The sequence below is a fragment of the Acanthochromis polyacanthus genome, chromosome 9 (assembly GCF_021347895.1).
Source record: "Acanthochromis polyacanthus isolate Apoly-LR-REF ecotype Palm Island chromosome 9, KAUST_Apoly_ChrSc, whole genome shotgun sequence".
Lineage (NCBI taxonomy): Eukaryota > Metazoa > Chordata > Actinopteri > Pomacentridae > Acanthochromis > Acanthochromis polyacanthus.
This window is the reverse complement of record NC_067121.1, coordinates 20,713,604-20,731,611: the sequence shown is the minus strand read 5'-3', so window position 1 is coordinate 20,731,611 and position 18,008 is coordinate 20,713,604. Positions and strand designations below refer to the sequence as shown.

At 39.0% G+C, this 18,008-nt stretch overlaps 1 protein-coding gene across 1 annotated transcript in view; it reads right to left on the bottom strand.

The window, feature by feature from the left end:
- Positions 1 to 5,113: 5,113 nt before the first annotated feature.
- Positions 5,114 to 18,008, bottom strand: part of egfra (epidermal growth factor receptor a (erythroblastic leukemia viral (v-erb-b) oncogene homolog, avian)) — a 49,248-nt gene continuing 36,353 nt past the window's right edge. The window contains 9 exon segments of the mRNA XM_051953436.1: positions 5,114 to 7,119; positions 9,855 to 9,948; positions 10,073 to 10,120; positions 13,290 to 13,457; positions 13,545 to 13,642; positions 14,230 to 14,376; positions 15,228 to 15,303; positions 16,788 to 16,943; positions 17,405 to 17,590. Of these exon segments, the coding sequence (XP_051809396.1) occupies positions 6,776 to 7,119; positions 9,855 to 9,948; positions 10,073 to 10,120; positions 13,290 to 13,457; positions 13,545 to 13,642; positions 14,230 to 14,376; positions 15,228 to 15,303; positions 16,788 to 16,943; positions 17,405 to 17,590 (1,317 nt within the window). The 3' untranslated portion in view covers positions 5,114 to 6,775.

Sequence of the window (18,008 nt, the reverse complement as noted above, 5' to 3'; positions counted from 1 at the left end):
CGGATGTCCTGGGACAATTCTCTCCTTCGCTTTCTGTTGTCCATGTTCAGTGTGGTACACACCTTTTCACCAAACAGCAGGGTGACTACTTGTCTCCCTTTAAATAGGCAGACTGACTGATTATGAGTTTGGAAACACCTGTGATGTCAATTAAATGACACACCTGAGTTAATCATGTCACTCTGGTCAAATAGTTTTCAATCTTTTATAGAGGTACCATCATTTTTGTCCAGGCCTGTTTCATTAGTTTGTTTTTTTAAATAATTATGTTAATCAACAATTCAAAAGTAATGGCTGTTTTTGATTATTTAATTTTCAATAAATTTTTATTTATTGTTACTTTTGTGAGTTTCAAGTGATTTCAGTGAGAATTGTGGGTTTTTCCTTCTTTAACTGAGGGGTACCAACAATTTTGTCCACGTGTGTATATCTCTCCAAATCTGCACAAAGTCTTGTGGACCTTGGAAAATAACCAAAGTTACATTTCATAGACTCGTTTGTACTTTTAGATGCTGAAAGTCTAAAAGTCGTACTGTCATCTCCTTAAGTCTATAAGGGTAAGCATCATCATTTTCCAAAATGTATGTTTTACATACTCACCAATACAGGAAGTATAAGTTGTCTGTCACTGACATTTCCGTCACACCGGACCTCACATCCTCTCAGACGTAGAAGATAAAAAACCAGTGTTAGAATTTACTCGTTCACATGGATCCTCCACAGAGACAGGAGTAGAATCAACATGTAATGCTGCTCTAATGCTGTTTTCTGTCCAACCAGAAGAACTCATGTTGTTTTTTCTTCCGTCTCTCCTGCAGCCTCCTGTCAGCCGTCTGTGGAAAGGGGATCTCTCTTTGAATTGCCTTTCCCGAGGTTTCTTCCCATGAGGGACTTTTTCCTCATCTTCATAGAGAGCTTGGGCTGGCTCCAGACCTCCTCAAAAGCAAAACTTCATTATAATAAAACAAAATCATTTATAGATTGCTTGGTTACATTTTCAGGTACATCCTGGTTAACGAGTTATTTACACAAAGCAGCAAATTTAAACACAAGTTTCAGCTTTAATTTGAATCACGATTGGTTCTGAAGATGTGGAGAAATTAAATGTTATCAAGACTTGTAAAAGACATCACCTGCACATTTTAGAGGGCAACATACATTTTACATTTACTATAGAGCTGCTTTACAGATTAATAATTCAAAATACAACCAATAAACAGCAGGCGATATAAAGTAAATACAAATGAAAACCAGCCTTAGCTTTACCAGCTGCAAAAGTCATCTGCAGGTTAATGCTTAAAGAGTATAATCCAGTTCTATAAAATACACTCTTAAAAGTTAATTAAATTAGTTTAAAAGATTAAATGTCCAGTGTATTGATGTAGCTCAACCTTTTAACCTGCATTTATTTACGTTTCTGCTGTTTTGACATAATGTTTCACCAACTTCATGTTGTGAGTTTTTTAAATCTGATTTTAGTTGATTTAACAATAAATTCAAGTTGAAGTAACTTCATGGACCTGGTTTTATAACTGAATTTTCCTTTACTTTGAGTTCAGGATTTCAGGTAAATTCCTCTACCTCCTAAACATTGGAGAAACTTTTTAAAAAAAACTTGTGTTATGATTAATTATGGTGATTAAGTACACAGTACACATAGACACCCTTTAAATAACATGTAAACACTCTTTAAAAAAAACTATTTTTTTTTGGATTACCCACCTTAAAATCGTGTGTTTATGCCACCAATCACTGAAAATATCAAAAATTCCAGCGATTGTCGAAGAAAATCTAATTCCTTAAACTCACTGCAGTTTGTTCATTGAACATAATTTTATTAGAAGTTGTCTGAACTCAAAAACAGTCATGCAAACTATTGTCAGGTGTTTGATGAGTCCAAACATTATGTTTTAAAGTCTCCATTAATTCTTTCATGGATCCTTCAGCACAGCAAATTCTTCCATTTGGTACTATATATTTTCCATCATTTTGAAAGCAGGACTTTTACTGTTTTTACACCATTACTACTTTAACTTAAGTAAAATATCCTAAAGCTAAACTTTATTTTAGCAAAAATACTAAAACTTGCTGTTCAAATGTGTTTTTTTTTTTTTTGCCTCCACACTTTATTTTTCTTTGTTGTTCCTACACTGTGTTTTTATTTCATTTTACTTAACCAGGAATGGTCTAAAACTAACAGCTAAAATTACAATTCAGAACACTGAATAGAATAAATCTGGACAGTTCGGTGAATGTAAGTGAAGGTTGCAACATTGTGTCTAAGTTTACATCTTTGCGTGTGTTTTTTTTTAACATTTTGCATTTCTTCATGTTGTTTTTCATTCCATTTTGGTCATTTTGTGTCTTAATTTTGGGTATTTTTCACCTACTTTTGCTATTTTCATTCCTTTATGGTCATTTAATGTCTAATTTGGGTACATTTCCAACTCATGTTGTTTTTTGTACGGTTTTGGTCATGGTATGGCTCATTTTGGTGATTGTGTGCATCTTTAAGGTGAATTTAGCTAATCAAAGTTTTAACTTACAGTTAAATCTGTAATCCATTCAGTCTCCTTCTACACAGCCCGATGAGGTTTTCCTTCTGTTAGCTTCACTAATTTAGGTCAGGTTAAGTCTTTTGTTCTGTTTTTAAACATTTTGAATCTCTTCATGTTGTTTTTCGTTCATTTCCGGTCATTTTGTGTCTTCATTTTCGTTATTTTGCGTCTCCTTTTAACTGTTTACTTGTTTTTCCAATGCTCACAAATTCAGAAGCACACTTCAAGGTGTAAAAATTCAAACACAAAAATTCAAGCAGTCAAATGTCAATATTCAGCAAACAAAACAGTCGCTCTGCTCAGTATTGACAGCCAGTAAATCAGCTCGTCTGTGCTGCAATTTAAATGTAAAAACTGTAGTGTTATTCATGACTTTGGTCATGTTCTGGGAGTTTTAGTTTTCCCATCTACACTGTAGTATGAAGTACTACAATGCTGGACTTCTATGTACATTTTCTGTCTCATTGTTCATCTTATAATATATTTTGGTCCTTTTCTGTCTCATTTTGTTCAACTTGTTTCATTTTGTCTGTCATATTGTTCATTTTGAGTCTAATTTGATAATTAACCCTAACCTAACACGTCAATCAGTCATTAAACAATGTAAACATTAGAGACTCAGTAGATATTCCCATGTAGAACTGGAGTCTATAGTACCAGAGCTTTTTGGTGCAGGCCCCTGGCAGACGGTGTGCTGTTGCAAGTTTTTGACACTTGGGATAGGCTAGCTGAGCTGCTAGCTGAGCTGCTAAGCTGCCTGCCTGGCTAAATACTGGAGCTATGTTGAAAATTCATTTCTGCATCACTCACTTGTATGAAATGACATATGAAAACAGACCCCAGGTTGAAAAAAAACGAAGTTCCACTTTAAATTCCTCTCTGTTGTAAAGTTAAACAAATACTAAATCGCAAAGTATTGTAAAACAGTAAAATGTTCTGCCTGTAATTCATGTCTTTGTTGTTGTAACGTTAAGGGACCAAAAAGAAGCTATTTTATTCATTATATATTTTCTAAATTAATCAGCCGATTGATCGGTTATCGGATTTTTAAATTTTTTTTTTTTTTTCCAAATATTTGCATCGACCTCAAAAATATCCATATGGGTCAGCCCCTAATGAATAACTTTTTCAATCCATTTCAAGAGCACCATTTGTTTTTGTTTTTTTTCCGGGGTCTAAATAGGAAAGCAATGTGACAATAAGGGTCAACAAAGGCCCACCAACAATTTAACAAAGCAGGTATTTCAGTGCATGACACCAGCAGACTAAAAGGAAGCCTTATCCAGTCCTGGTTAGTGCTAATGATTTGTTTCTCTATCTAAAGTTTGGATCCTGTCGGTGTAATCTGATCAGATCACTCACACTGCCCTGATGGAGATTAGCTGAATGTTTGTATTAAAATATTGATTTATTAAATAACAGTATTTGTTCTTTTTCATCTAACTTTATTGATGCCTAAGTTACTCATGTAACAAGGCCCTTAATCTTAACCTCTAACCAAAAGCTAAATTAACTCCAGTCTGTAACTTTCAACACCACAAAGCCTAATGCTAACCTGTGAGACAAATGTGATCATGATGGGAACGATCCATCCTAAAGTTTCAAATAATTTCCTATCTGCTGTGGAGGTGCTTCTCTGTATTTCCAGCTCCTTATAATCACTGTTTATTATTGTAATCCTTCCCTCAGGTCAACATTTTAATTTCAAGTTGTTTTTTTCCCTTGGCTGTTACCATATCTTAAAAGAAATCCTTTGTTTATTTACTGTAATGACTCAGATTCCCTATATTTTCCTAATTTAGAAGAGGCTTGAACTCCTTTGTTAGCAGTTAAATAATATAAATAGTTATGTGAGGGCAGATTAAGTAACATAAATTTTACTTTTAATCTCTTTTAAATGTGTCACAGTCCTGCCCTGGTTCCCTGTCTGTCTGCCTTTCCCCCTCGTGTCCTCTCTCTCCCTCCTTTTCTCCTCACCTCCCTCTTCTTCATCTTCTTTCCCCTGCTCTCTTTCTCCCGTCTCCTGCCGTGTCTCTCAGCTCCGCCCCCTCTGAGCTGCACCTTTGTCTGTGCTGGTGATCAAGACTTATTGACACCAGCTGCGGTGGGTGCACACCTGGGCCAGATAAACAATCAGGGACAGATAAAGCCTGACTTGCCCCGTCACTCCCCGTCAGTTCATTGTTGCTTCTGACTCCCGTTCAGTCACCCTGCCTGGGCTCTGGTCTGCTGCTCCCCTCGCTCGAAGTCATATTTGTAAGTCGAGCTTTTTGTTTGTTTAATAAACTCTTATTTTGAACTCCAGTCTGCCTCCTGTAGTGCCTACTTTTTAGGTTCAAGTCTACCTGCCCCATGACAAAATTATTGCCATTATTTTAGTCTACAATCTACATTACATGCTATATATACAATGCTAATTCTTTTTAGTTCCTCATCAGAAGTCATGCCAGTCATTGTGGCCTGGTGTAACACAGATGAATAAATCAACATGCTCTCTCTTTTCCTACCTATATATCGTCCCTGAAGCTGTGGAAAAAAAACAAAAACAAATGCACTGTATTCCCATAGAAAGATTTATTCATGTTCACTTTTGAATGAAATAATCACAATTCAGGAATAAGTGCATATTCATGTATGATATGACAAAACTGTGTACTGAATATAAATTATAGTTGTATATTTTGGGGTATATTACAGCACAATCACTGTTTTCCTGTACATGTACCTGTGTAAAATCTGCAAAGGTAGGCTTACAGGCCGCTACAATAGTATATTCCTTTAAAACTAGGAATAGTATTTGCAAAGTTAATGCTCTTGCAAAACTAAAACACTTTAAAGCTACGAACAGATTCATAGATCTCTTTGAGAAACAACAGTCTACACTTTTGCTAAAAAAACAAAAACATAACACAAAAGTCTCCTGGTGATATTAATAGATCACAGACATCAAAAGCATCATTAGTTTCAGACACAGAGCCGTTTAAAAATAGTCTCTAAAATATGTCACAGGGAAATGCGACTAAAATTTAAACAAGTTATTCATGTGGCCTAAAACAGTTCAACCAGCATCTTTCAAGGAAGTTACAAAATGGGGAGGAAATAACACTACGCGAAAGGGACTATTGTTTACTTTTTTGATCATGTTTTTGTCAAATTAATGTGCCGAGCAGAAAAAACTTGATAAGCTGGGAGTACAGTCAAGAGTGTTGGGGAAATATCAGTCACAGTTTCCTGTGTGCACACACCAGTATGCCACACTGATAAACTCCTTAGAGTTTCGCTAACTTTGCAGGTCTACACAAATATGCTTCACGTTACAAAAGCGCTGCGGTATTTGCTGTCACATTCTTGACATAGTTGCTGTGAAATCATGTATCAGGGTGAACAAGGAATTCTGCACTCTTGTTTCAAGCTGGGAGACAGAAGTGTTTTAGAACATAGAACTGTTTTAGAACATGAAGGTAACCTGTTTAAATGAAACAGTTCACCAGTATTCCCCTTTACACTGACTATACATTCTATACATTGCAAGATTTTGTTTCCTCATTGATTGGTCCTTCAGGAAGAGTGTCGTCGGGCCTCTGAGGAACTCAACACCTGAACCAGCCACTTTCTCCTAAAAACTCTCTCTATTCTTCTTGATTTCACCACAGACAAATCTTCTGTCGGTTTTAACTAGCAAGTCTGCAACACATGTACCTCAGGTTGTGTTTTGGGTTGAGCTGCCAATTTCTGTTTTATGCAACAGAGCTTCTGCCTCCTAAAAATTGGAGGCGCTTACATCCTTTTAATAGCATTCCTCTGCCGACACATTTGAATCACATTAGGTATTTTGTGCATAACATTTGAAGGTGTTCCACTACCGACACTTTAAGAGATCAGATTTACAGGTTACATCGGGGTAGAGTGTAACTAGTCCAGCAACTCTAAGGTCAACTGAGTCATATACAACTCAGCTTTCGTCCTGCTTTCATCAAGAAAAAGTCATTCGTAGTTTGGTAGTGGGAAAAAACTCTTTGGAATGAGACCAATTTAACGCAAAGGCATGCAAACAATGCAAGGATTGGCACAACGTATCACCTGGTTCCATCAGACAGGACACAACATATAGGATAATGGATGGTACCACTTATCTATGCTTTCCAACCACGATTTCAGTGCCTTTCTTCATGGAACAGAAAACAGTCTCTTATTTGTTGTCTGATTCCACTAAATCCTCAGTCGGGGCCCAGGTACTCTGCGTTCTCCGCTGCCGGTATGTGTCCGTTAGCATGGGTTTTGAAGGTGGGAGTGAAATCTTGTTGGTAATCGGGGTTGTCTATGCTATTCTGGGGATGGTATTTCTGAATGCTGTGGACTACGCCGTTTGAGGTGAGCGGGAGGATGGCGGGGGTCGGGACTTCATTGAGGTATTCGGGTCCGTTGGTCCCGTTCTTAAAGCAGTTCAGGTACTCGGTCTCTGTATCGTCAGAAGAGATGGTGGGAAGAATGGTGCGAGGTGGACCTGGATGCTGGTAGTTAGGATTCGCCACATCTGAGACTCCGTTCTGGTTCATGTAGTCTGTAAGAAAGCCAAATACATTAACCAGGGCACTAGACAAAATTAAATGTTCCTCAGGTTAGATAGAAAACCCAAGGGATCATAATTACGGTTTTCCATATTTTTCATTACGTTTAAGGGAATTGTTTGCATTTCGATAAACATTACTGCTGCCCTTTTCCCACTTTCCAAATCTTTGTCTTAACCTTTTAACACTCACTAGCTTGAACAAACCAAGTGAAAGGATTAGCTGCAGTATTTTGTTTGGCATTAGCCAGTTTCTGAATCATCCTTTTGAGAGCACAAGGCCTCACGATTCCAAAAGCGGAAACCATTTAAGACTACACTAACAGCAGCTGCTGTAGTTCGTTTGCTTGCAGGAAGAGGATATACACAGCAAATCGTTAGTTTCGTGCCTTTTCTGTCATCTATAGATGCACATACACTACTGTTCTTAAGTTTGGGGTCACTTACAAATGTCCTTATTTTTGAAAGAAAAGCAGTTTTTTTTCAATACCAGTCTACCTGGTATTGAAAAAAAACAGGTAGACTGGCTAAGTGATAACATTAAGTGAATCAGAAATACAGTCTAGACATTGTTAATGTGATAAATGACTATTCTAGCTGGAAAAGGCTGATTCTTAATGGAATATCTACATAGGAGTACAGAGGAACATTTCCAGCAACCATCACTCCTGTGTTCTAATGCTATATTGTGTTAGCTAATGGTGTTGAAAGGCTAACTGATGATTATAAAACCCTTGTGATTATGTTTGTACATGAATAAAAGTGTGAGTTTTGATGGAAAACATGAAATTGTCTGCGTGACCTCAAACTTTTAAACGGTAGTGTACATGATGAATCGCTATATGCTGGTCACGATTTTCAGTTTAGGAGTGCAACAAACAAAATGCTTTTAAACTTTGTTTTTTTTTGTAAAAAGGAGTTGAATGTCAAGGGGTTAAACTCTGGTGCTCTATTAAATACTCCACTAATGTCACTATAGACAGGAAACCTTTAACACTAAGAATATTGTTTGTTAGATTTTTTAAATCAGAACTGCATTCATCATGTTGTAATGCAGTTGTGAGCAAGGACTGTTTCTTACTGATGCAGTAAGAAGAAGAAGCTTTTACTGGTGCCTCTGAACACTTTAAATTTTTCATATTCTGCATGGATCAACCTCAAACAACAAATGCAACCAAAGACAAAAATCGGGGTTATAACCCAACCACTGACACCACTGTGCATCCATCCATCCATCCATCCATTCTCTATACACCGCTTTATCCTCACTAGGGTCGCGGGGGGTGCTGGAGTCTATCCCAGCTGACTCGGGCGAAGGCAGGGGACACCCTGGACAGGACACCAGTCTGTCGCAGGGCTACATATACAGACAAACAATCACACTCACATTCACACATACAGGCAATTTAGAGTTATCAATTATCCATCCATCCATCCTCTATACACCGCTTTATCCTCACTAGGGTCGCGGGGGGTGCTGGAGCCTATCCCAGCTGACTCGGGGGAAGGCAGGGGACACCCAGGACAGATCGCCAGTCTGTCACAGGGCTACATATACAGACAAACAATCACACTCACATTCACACCTACGGGCAATTTAGAGTACTCAATTAACCTCAGCATATTTTTGGACTGTGGGAGGAAGCCGGAGTACCCGGAGAAAACCCACGCATGCACAGGGAGAACATGCAAACTCCATGCAGAAAGATCCAAGCCCAGGATTTGAACCAGGGATCTTCTTGCTGCAAGGGCGAAAGTGCTAACCACTACGACACTGTACAGCCCACCACTGTGCAGTATCACTAAAAAAAATACCACAGCAAGCCGGCACATGTTGTCCATGTGGCTAGTTATTGAATCACAATGGCAGGTGGACACTCTCTGGAAACAAAGGGTGGAGGAAAGATATGTAGGGCAAAAAAAAAATCTTTGCATTCCCCCAAGATGAAAATCTGTTACTATTGAACGATGTTAGCAACAAAACAATGAGAGATAATCCATGCTACATGCAAGTGCTTTGATCACTTCTTTGGAATTAAGTTTGTTTTCTTTCTTTTAAGGCATTTTCCTAAATTAGTTTATCTTATTACATTACTTTTATTGTTTATACTCATTGTGTTTTAATGTGCTTAAGGCACTAAAGACAATTTTTCCACTTTGTTCGATAATGAAATTGCATTCTGCAATGGGAATTCAATAATTTCTTTAGTGTGTGTATAAATTGCTGTTGAGGAACATTTTAGTAAAGATACTTACACACACACACACACACACACACACACACACACACACACACACACACACACACACACACACACACACACACACACACACACACACACACACACACACACACACACACACAGTTCAGAAGTCTAATAAAGCTTTTAGGGGACATCCACATGGAGATAATATTTGATTTTCTTGGCCCTAATGCTAACTGTTTTCTTTTTAAATCCCCCACTTAAACTTCTTACAGTAAAAAATAAGTACCAATTATACTGTATAACCTTTAGCAGAAAGAATTCATCCAATAGTATACGGCAACGATATTCAGCTGGGACTGCATTGATGCACACAACGAACACAACAGCATGATTGTTGTCCACTAGATGTCCCTCTTCCTCACCGAATCAAACAGAGGCCTGAGAGTCAACCTCAACGGAGATTTTTCAAGCGACATTAAATTGCAATGTCACTGAGGGATTAGAAAGCTGAAGGATACTTGCCTGGAGCGGGCTGGAAGGCATTGTCTAAAATTTTGTCTGTGGGGTCAGGAATGTATCGGAGCACCATGCTTCCATCTCTGCTCGGGTATCCGTTCTGTAAAAAAGGACAGAGGCTTTTAGGGCTGTGACACTCCCTGTGAAGAATAATGCTAAAAGCTCAAGGGGAAGAGGGAAGTCCTTCTCCTGAAGTGTTTATTAAAGGCTTGATTTTATCTCACCATAAAACCATTTCTGCCGTGGCATGTTCCAATGCTGCTGGTGAGGCTCTGAAAAAAGATAGTATCAACTTTAGTCATTTACAGTCATAACACAACTTGATATTCACCTATGAAGCACGAAACCTGGCATTAAATGAAAAAGTTTAAAATGGTACTAAGTGGGCACTTCCAGTACAATGCACAAAACAGAACCCAGAGAAAACCCACACATGCAGATTTCATGCAGAATGATCCCAGGCCCAGGCCGGGACGTGGACCGGGGTGCTGCAAGGCGACAGTGCTAACCACCAAACTACTGTGCAGCCCATGCACAAAACAACTCTGCTGAATTTCTGATTTGGAAAAATTACTGTTGGTTATCATTCTCTTTTTTTTCTTTAAATCTGATTATCTTTTATTTACTTTTTTAAAAGAGTGTGTGTTTCTTTTGGCTGCTGTGATTTCTTTTAAAGCCTCTCAGGAGACACTAAGTTCCCTTTGAGTTGTGATGGTAATGTGTTTTTATGGTGCCCGAGAAGAAGTTACAGCTGCCATCCTCCGTACAAGCTGATGGGGATCGAAATAAACATCCAGCAAGCAGATTCATATTCATTTAGGCATTCTGACGCGCTTTGTTGTTTCTGTCAGACTCTCCAGTCAAAGGACTGCGGATGGCATAAAACCATGAAAACCCAGCAAATAGAGAGAACTGACTGACAGCTGTGGCAAGGCAATTACTTTCAACAAGAAAAGGAAATTAAACACGCTGAAAGAGCGACCAGCTGTAAAATAAATAAATAAATAAATAAATAAATCTCGACCCCTAGTAAGCTATGCCCCCACAGTGATATTACAAAAGCAGGCCTTTTCTGAGCTTTTATTGGACAAAGATTTGAAACAGTGTGCCTGGTTGCCTGTAAAGGTAATCAAATTTAAAGGCTCCTATGGGCTAACTAGGCTGTCAGTGGCCGGCAACGATCCCAGGTAGAAGAGCCAGACCTACGCACGGCCTTCACTGAACCTGAGGTAGAAGAGTTCTCCTTAGTCAGCTCTCATCAATCCAAGTTCAAGTGGGAGGAAACGTGGGTGATGGGCTGATGAAGGAGGGTGATTCAATAGGGTCAGGACAGGACAGGTAAGCAGAATGAGGCCAGCTGTGAGCGTCAGAGGGGTTCAGTCCAGGTAACACTGGTCCTTTAGACTCATGTCAGGACAATTAGCTCCCTGCACTGTGCCATCACCCAGATTCAGTTTAGCAGCTGTACTTCTGTCACCGCTGACTGAAGTGAGAGCTGATTGTTTTCAACAAGCTAAAAAATGACTGTGTTTATTTCCATTCTGACTCACAGGGTAATGATTTATGCAGAAATCCCATTTCCCAAAACACGGTTAAAATAGCACAATTAAATTTTCAAACAGCTGACTGCATGGTGGTAAAGTGTGCACTGTGGTGACATTTCCTCTAACTCTTCTTCAATTAAAGCTGCTTTTTCTGGGAAATCTCCGTCTTGTCTCCAAAGCAGCTGTTTTTTCTCTTTCACTGTTTGGACAATGAAGGTCAATTTGACTGAATCTGGTGCGTGTGTGTGTGTGGTAAAGGTATCATTAGATGTACTTTTTTCAACCCTTAATGAGTTCAGCTGACTCAATTGCGACTGAAAGTTCACAGCATTAAATACACTGACAATGTTTTGGCTGTGAACCTCAGATTTGTGTAAAAAGATCTTATGATTAGTAGAAACTATGATGGAACAGGTCAACAACAGCTGTTTTAGTTTAAATGAAATTAAATGCAGCCCAGTAGTTTCCAGTTTAGCAGCAGTGTTAGACCTTTTGTTGATGTAAGAATAGTGATATATTATATATGCTAGAAGGTATATCATATCTGATGATTCTTTCTCTGTCTGTACTATACTCATGCAGTTTGGCATATCTTAATATTTGTCAATTTTTAAATCTTACATGGTAAAAGAAGGGCTGCACAGTGGCTTGGTGGTTAGTACTGGCTAGCTAAAAGATCCCCAGTTTGCGTCTCGGCCTTCCTGGGATCTTTCTGCATGGAGTTTGGATGTTCTCCCTGTGCATGTGTGGGCTTTCTCTGGATACTCTGGCTTTCTCCAACAGTCCAACAACATGCCCAGGTTAATTGGTAAACTAAATTGTCCACAGGTGTGGATGTGAGTGTGATTGTTTTTCTCTGTGATAGACTGGTGAGAGTGTCTCCTGCCTTCACCCTCGGTCAGCTGGGACAGGCTCCAGTCCCCCTGTGATCCTACTGAGGATTAAACAGTATATATATATATATATAATGGATGGGTGGATGGTTAAGGAGTCATGGCGCTACTATCTTGAAGCTTTTGACTATTAATCACAGGACACCAATAGCACAGTCAGTGCAATTTGAAACAATACTGTAGGTGGAAAATCGTACCATAAGTTGTGATGTTCACAAGTACACTAGAATGAGTCTTCAGAAAAAGTACACCACCTTGTGGCAATATGACATATAAAGGGGGTAGTCGGTCTTCACAGACTCAGAAATTGTGTCAGACAGCATTGCATGAGACATAATCTTAAACTGGATGGATGTATCTGACTACGTGTTCCTGTTATTCATTCCCCAAGCAGCGCCAACAAGCTCATTAACTTTGTATGTCACAAATGTGTGCCACTATACAATGCAAAGGGTGTAACACTAGTTTCTGACTTGTGATTTCTGGTCTATGTCCCCACTCTCTAGCTGCCTATTATCATTTACAGTATAGTGCAGACTTGGTTGTTTCATGGTGTCTAGTCTGTCTCACTTATTCCCATAAGTTATAAAAATTTTATATGATTTGATAATAAGTCACTGTTTCTATTTTTGTTAAGTACATCTGATAACATCATTGCACTTTTTGCTTTGACTTTCATTTTAAACTGGACCATTGGTGTGGCAGTGCGGGCGTTTTTTAAAGTTAGAAATGCTGTGTTTAAATTATAGTGTTCTGTTTTTATCTTACACGCCTGCCCACAAAGTAGAAATGAGTCACCCTTCCAAGATTTTCTGAAATATCAGCAGTGGTATTGAAGAAAAAACATTTTCTTTATTGTTCTAGTGCCAGAATGCATAACTTCTTAGCTTTAGCCAAAATCAAAGCTGTGGTAACACAAAGGTTACCTCTGAGACACAGATGGCCAGACAGACCAGATCTAAAACCCTCTGATTGCTTTTCTTTTTTTGTATGAAGGAGCTTACTGTGGAGTGAAGCAGTGGGGTGTGGGAGGTGCTTGGGCTGCTGAAGAAGCCATGCTGTGGCACCAGGTATTCATCTGCATCCACAGCATCCTCCATGTCCTCCCCGCTGATCAGGCTGCGGTACAATTTAGCATCTGTGGGACTGGGTAGGTGCATGCGGTCATCACCCTGAAATAGAAATATTTGCCCGAGTCATCAAATGGACAGCAGGTCTGAACAGTTTATTTTTAAGGAAGGACTGGGGTAAAAGTATACCTGGATGACAAGATAACGGGATGGATCACGAGCCATCTTTGTAAATTCAGCTATTAGTTCTCGGAAACGAGGCCGGCTGTCTGCATCGATCATCCAACCTGGGCATCAACAGAGATCATCACGATAAGTGGACACAGTGAGATAAAATGTAAATATTCCTTGCAAAGATATTAGCAGAAATTGACAGAAATAGCAAAAACAGGAAGATTTAAGAGATTCTAAAAACACAAATAAGGAAAATGGCTTGATTAAATACAGCACATATTAAAAACAGACAAAAAGTAATGCTGCAACTAATGAATATTTTTTATCACAGATTCATTTGCCGTTCATTTTCTTGATTAACTGATTAATTGTTTGGTCTACAAAACACTAGAAAACAGTGGGGAAAAAGCTCCAGTCACAACATCACAGAGTCCAAGGTGGAAAACTAAAGATATTCAATTGTTTTATAATATAAAACAATGAAAAGCAACAAATTCTAATGTTTGAGGATTTGCAACCATCAAATTTGTGCACCTTTCCTTAAAAAAATGACTTAAGCGATTAATATAATAGTACAATAATTGTTGGTATTTTTTTGTTGTTGTTGGTGCAGCTCCAATATTAAGTACTAAATGTCTACAAGTTATGTAAATTATATGTACACTGATCAGATTAGCTAGAAGCCTTCCACCAAGCTTACATTTCACCATGATCATGTAGACATCTATAGTACATATTGGTGGTTGAGGCAGGCGCTCTCCTTTCTCCAGGACCCCAGCTATTTCACTGGCTGGAATCCCATCATATGGTTTGGTCCCAAATGTCATCAGCTCCCAGACTGTTACACCTACAGAGCAGAAAGGAGGACAGATGGTAAATGTCAGTTTGATGAGCTGTCTTTCACTTTGTTTTGCTCCCAATAAAAGGGAAGAAATGACAGTGACAGGATGTACGCTTCTCAAATATCACACAGTATCAAAATAGCTATGTTGACAAATTGGCTCTGCCTGCAGGAGTGGGAGTTAGCAGGATGCATTTCTGTGCTGGAGGAACTGAAGACGGGAAAAGGAGGAAAGGAAGCCCGCCACTTCTGCCAGGGTCTGCTGATGCTTTTGCCATATTGAGCGGAAGGCTTGATCAAACCCTCGGGAAAAGAAGATTTGGAAGCTGGCCCACTCAAAAAGACTGTGCTGTGCTTGGTTTCAGTGTGTGTGTGTGTGTGTGTGTGTGTGTGTGCAGGCATCTGTGCATGTGCGTGCTCCTGGGCTGGAAGAACTGTTTATGTGGGTTGAGGCAACAATCTCTTCTGACGTGAAATTGTCCATCTGAGACTGCTGGTGTGTAGGTGTCTGCTACCTGTGTCCTAAAATCGCAGATGCGAGCAAGATGTTCCCCCTTTTCATTTTCTGCTTTAAAATGTTGACAAGCTTTATTAAATCCAAAAACAACATCCGATCTGAAGCTTTAGAATGACTGTCCTCCCTCTGCCTCGCTTGCTGGTAAAACACTTTATTTAGCAGTGAATAAATATTTCTCCAGTGAGACCGTCACCAATACTCAGGAGTACAGAGACCCAGATGATTTACATATCTGAAGTTAAACAAGGATTGAAGCTCAATCTGGGACACTGCATGCTGGGATCTGTCTTACTGGGTCAGAGGTATAGCATGTATTCTCAACATAAAGCTTGTGGCTTACCGTAACTCCATACATCACTCTGGTGTGTGTAGGTTCTGTTCAGAATAGATTCAAGCGCCATCCATTTAATTGGTACCTGCAGAAGAAAAATGAGTATTGCAATTCACAAATCCAGTGCAAATTCCACACCCAAATGTTTAAAACGTAGAGTGAATATAATGTTTTCTTGAGCATGTTTTTACAAATGCAGCCATTTGCACTAACTACTGTGTTTCACATGTTTTAGTAGGTCATTTTTGCCATCACATGCCTGTGCTTGCAAAGGTGTTCAACAACTAATAGCTATGAGCTCTTTGAGACGGCAGCCCCGACTTTGTAGACTCTCTGAAGGGCAATATCTGTAGTGGCTTCTTAAAAGACGTGAGAATTTAATTTAGATCTTACTGACATATAGACAAATTTTGGATCTGTATTCAAAGCACTGTAGCACTTTCATAGATTGAAATCCAGTACAGTCTTTGCCTCATTCAGTGTAGAATGTAACTGTACTGTCACCTAGTGGTGGAAAAATGCAATAGTCACACATCCAAAAATGAACATTTTATTATGAAGTTACTAAAATTATTATTATTATATGTAATATGGATTTTAATTTTAAAAATGTTGACAATGTTTTGGGATTTCATTTCATTTCATTTCATTTATTCTTTGGATCAAGTGGATCAAGTCCACTTCCAAACTAAATGTGTTTTTCAATCAATTAATATCTCCTCATTCGTTGTACTACAAGACCAGAGCTAATTTCTTTTTGAAAACTGTTCTGTAATCTTTAATTAACAGAATATTTCAGTGCAGCAAAAGCATATGACTACAGTGACTGAAGGATGTCTTAGCAGTGGTGGATTTCTGTGTTTGAACTTTGTCCAGATTTGTTTCCAAGAACTGGATAGTCCTCACATCTGTCCCTCTGGTGTTGACAGGCAATAAAGATATCTGGGAAGAAACTAAATATTTTATTATAGTTGAATAACCCAGATGTAACAGAGCTCTGCTAATATAACAGGGCAGTACATCAATACAGATCTGTAAATATGTTGCTCCAAGCACTTTCTATTATGTTACTGGATTGCTGACAGAGTTAAACCAAGAAAAAACCAAAACAAATATTTGGGAATCATCATGACACAAAGTGTATAGGTTGCCCTGCAGCTACAGGCAAATACAAGCACTACGTGTTTTGGTAGTCAGGAAGAATAGTCCTTCCAGTGGCACAAAGAAACAATGATAAGAAAAAAAACTTATCTGATTTGTCATTTCTCTTAGAACTCAGTTCACTGACAGGAACTATTTATATAGCACGCCACTTACATAAGAAACAATCTGGAGCAAAACTAAGTGCAAAAATGCCATCTTTTATGGATTGTAGCTTATTTATCTACAGGAAATCATCCGTCTCCCAACCACCTGATTAGGAACTGGCTATAAATCCATGAGTAATGTTGGTAATATTTAGGCAACAACTGTGACTATAAATTTTAAAAAATGTTCAAGGTCTAGATCACAACCTTTATCTTTATATCCTGGTTAAAAAAGATTCTTTCAAGCCAAACTCCAACCAACCTTTCCTCCATCTGCGTGATACTCTTTCTCGTCCGAACTGAGGAGTTTGGCCAGACCGAAGTCGGTAATCTTGACGTGTTGGGGAGTCTTCACCAGGACATTTCTCGCTGCCAAGTCACGATGCACCAAGTGGCGCTCCTCCAGGTAGTTCATACCCTTTTGTCAAACAAATGATGAAAGCTATTACATAAGAGTCGTGCTTTCACGAGCCGTCTGATACAGCTGGAAATACAGAAACATTGCGTGATCAGACACAATTAAATAAAAATGGAACAGCGCTGATGTAGTTGTCATCATCGCCCGATTAATCAATCAACAAAATTTCTTGTGTACTGTTTAACAGCAGCTGTAACAACAAAAACAACTGGACTTGTTCTGCAGAAATGCAAGTTGCTTTTGTGTCTATCACACACCCTGAATGCCTTAAAACCCCACAAAGACATGGGATAAACACTATTGTTGCTGAAAATAAATGACACTGAAAGACATTACTGATGTATTTATTGCCTAATATCTACTGTAGGTGTGTAAAACAATAATTATAGCCCCACGCAGGTGCAACCTACTCAACAGACCATGTCATGCAACTTGGTAACTTGAAGAGCTTTCTCTCGTACCTTGGCGATCTGCACACACCAGTTGAGCAGGTGCTGGGAGCCGATATTGTCCTTGTTCTCTTTGACATAGTCCAGCAGGCAGCCGTAGGGCATCAGCTGGGTTATGAGCTGCACCGTGGAGGTTAGGCAGATGCCCAGCAGACGACACACATGGGGGTGCTCCACACTCGCCATCACATAGGCTTCCTGCAAAAATACATTCAGAGAGAGAAGAGTTTTTGTCTTGATTTTGCCAACGTTGGGATGCATGGGAAATAGAAAAAGGCATAATTCCCACTGATGGAGTAAAGGTTCAAAGGCACAAAAAGGCAATATCTGTTTGATCAGAAAGTCTCACAGTGTATTCCATCTTTTACATAAATATTGGTAGAGGCGTCCATGTTTATCCTGGCAGCTGAGTGATTGGAAAACAGATGTGGAGATACGCAGTGTAGAACGACGAGTTACTTAGCAGCAGTCATTCACAGCCAATTCTATTTCACTGCCTGAGAGTGGAAACTCTCAGTCATCACAAGCGAAAAGCGGCTTTGAGAAAAAAACATGGGGATAATCGGAACTGGCCAATAAAAATGGCTTCCTGCAAGGAGACCAGTGCAAATAGCAC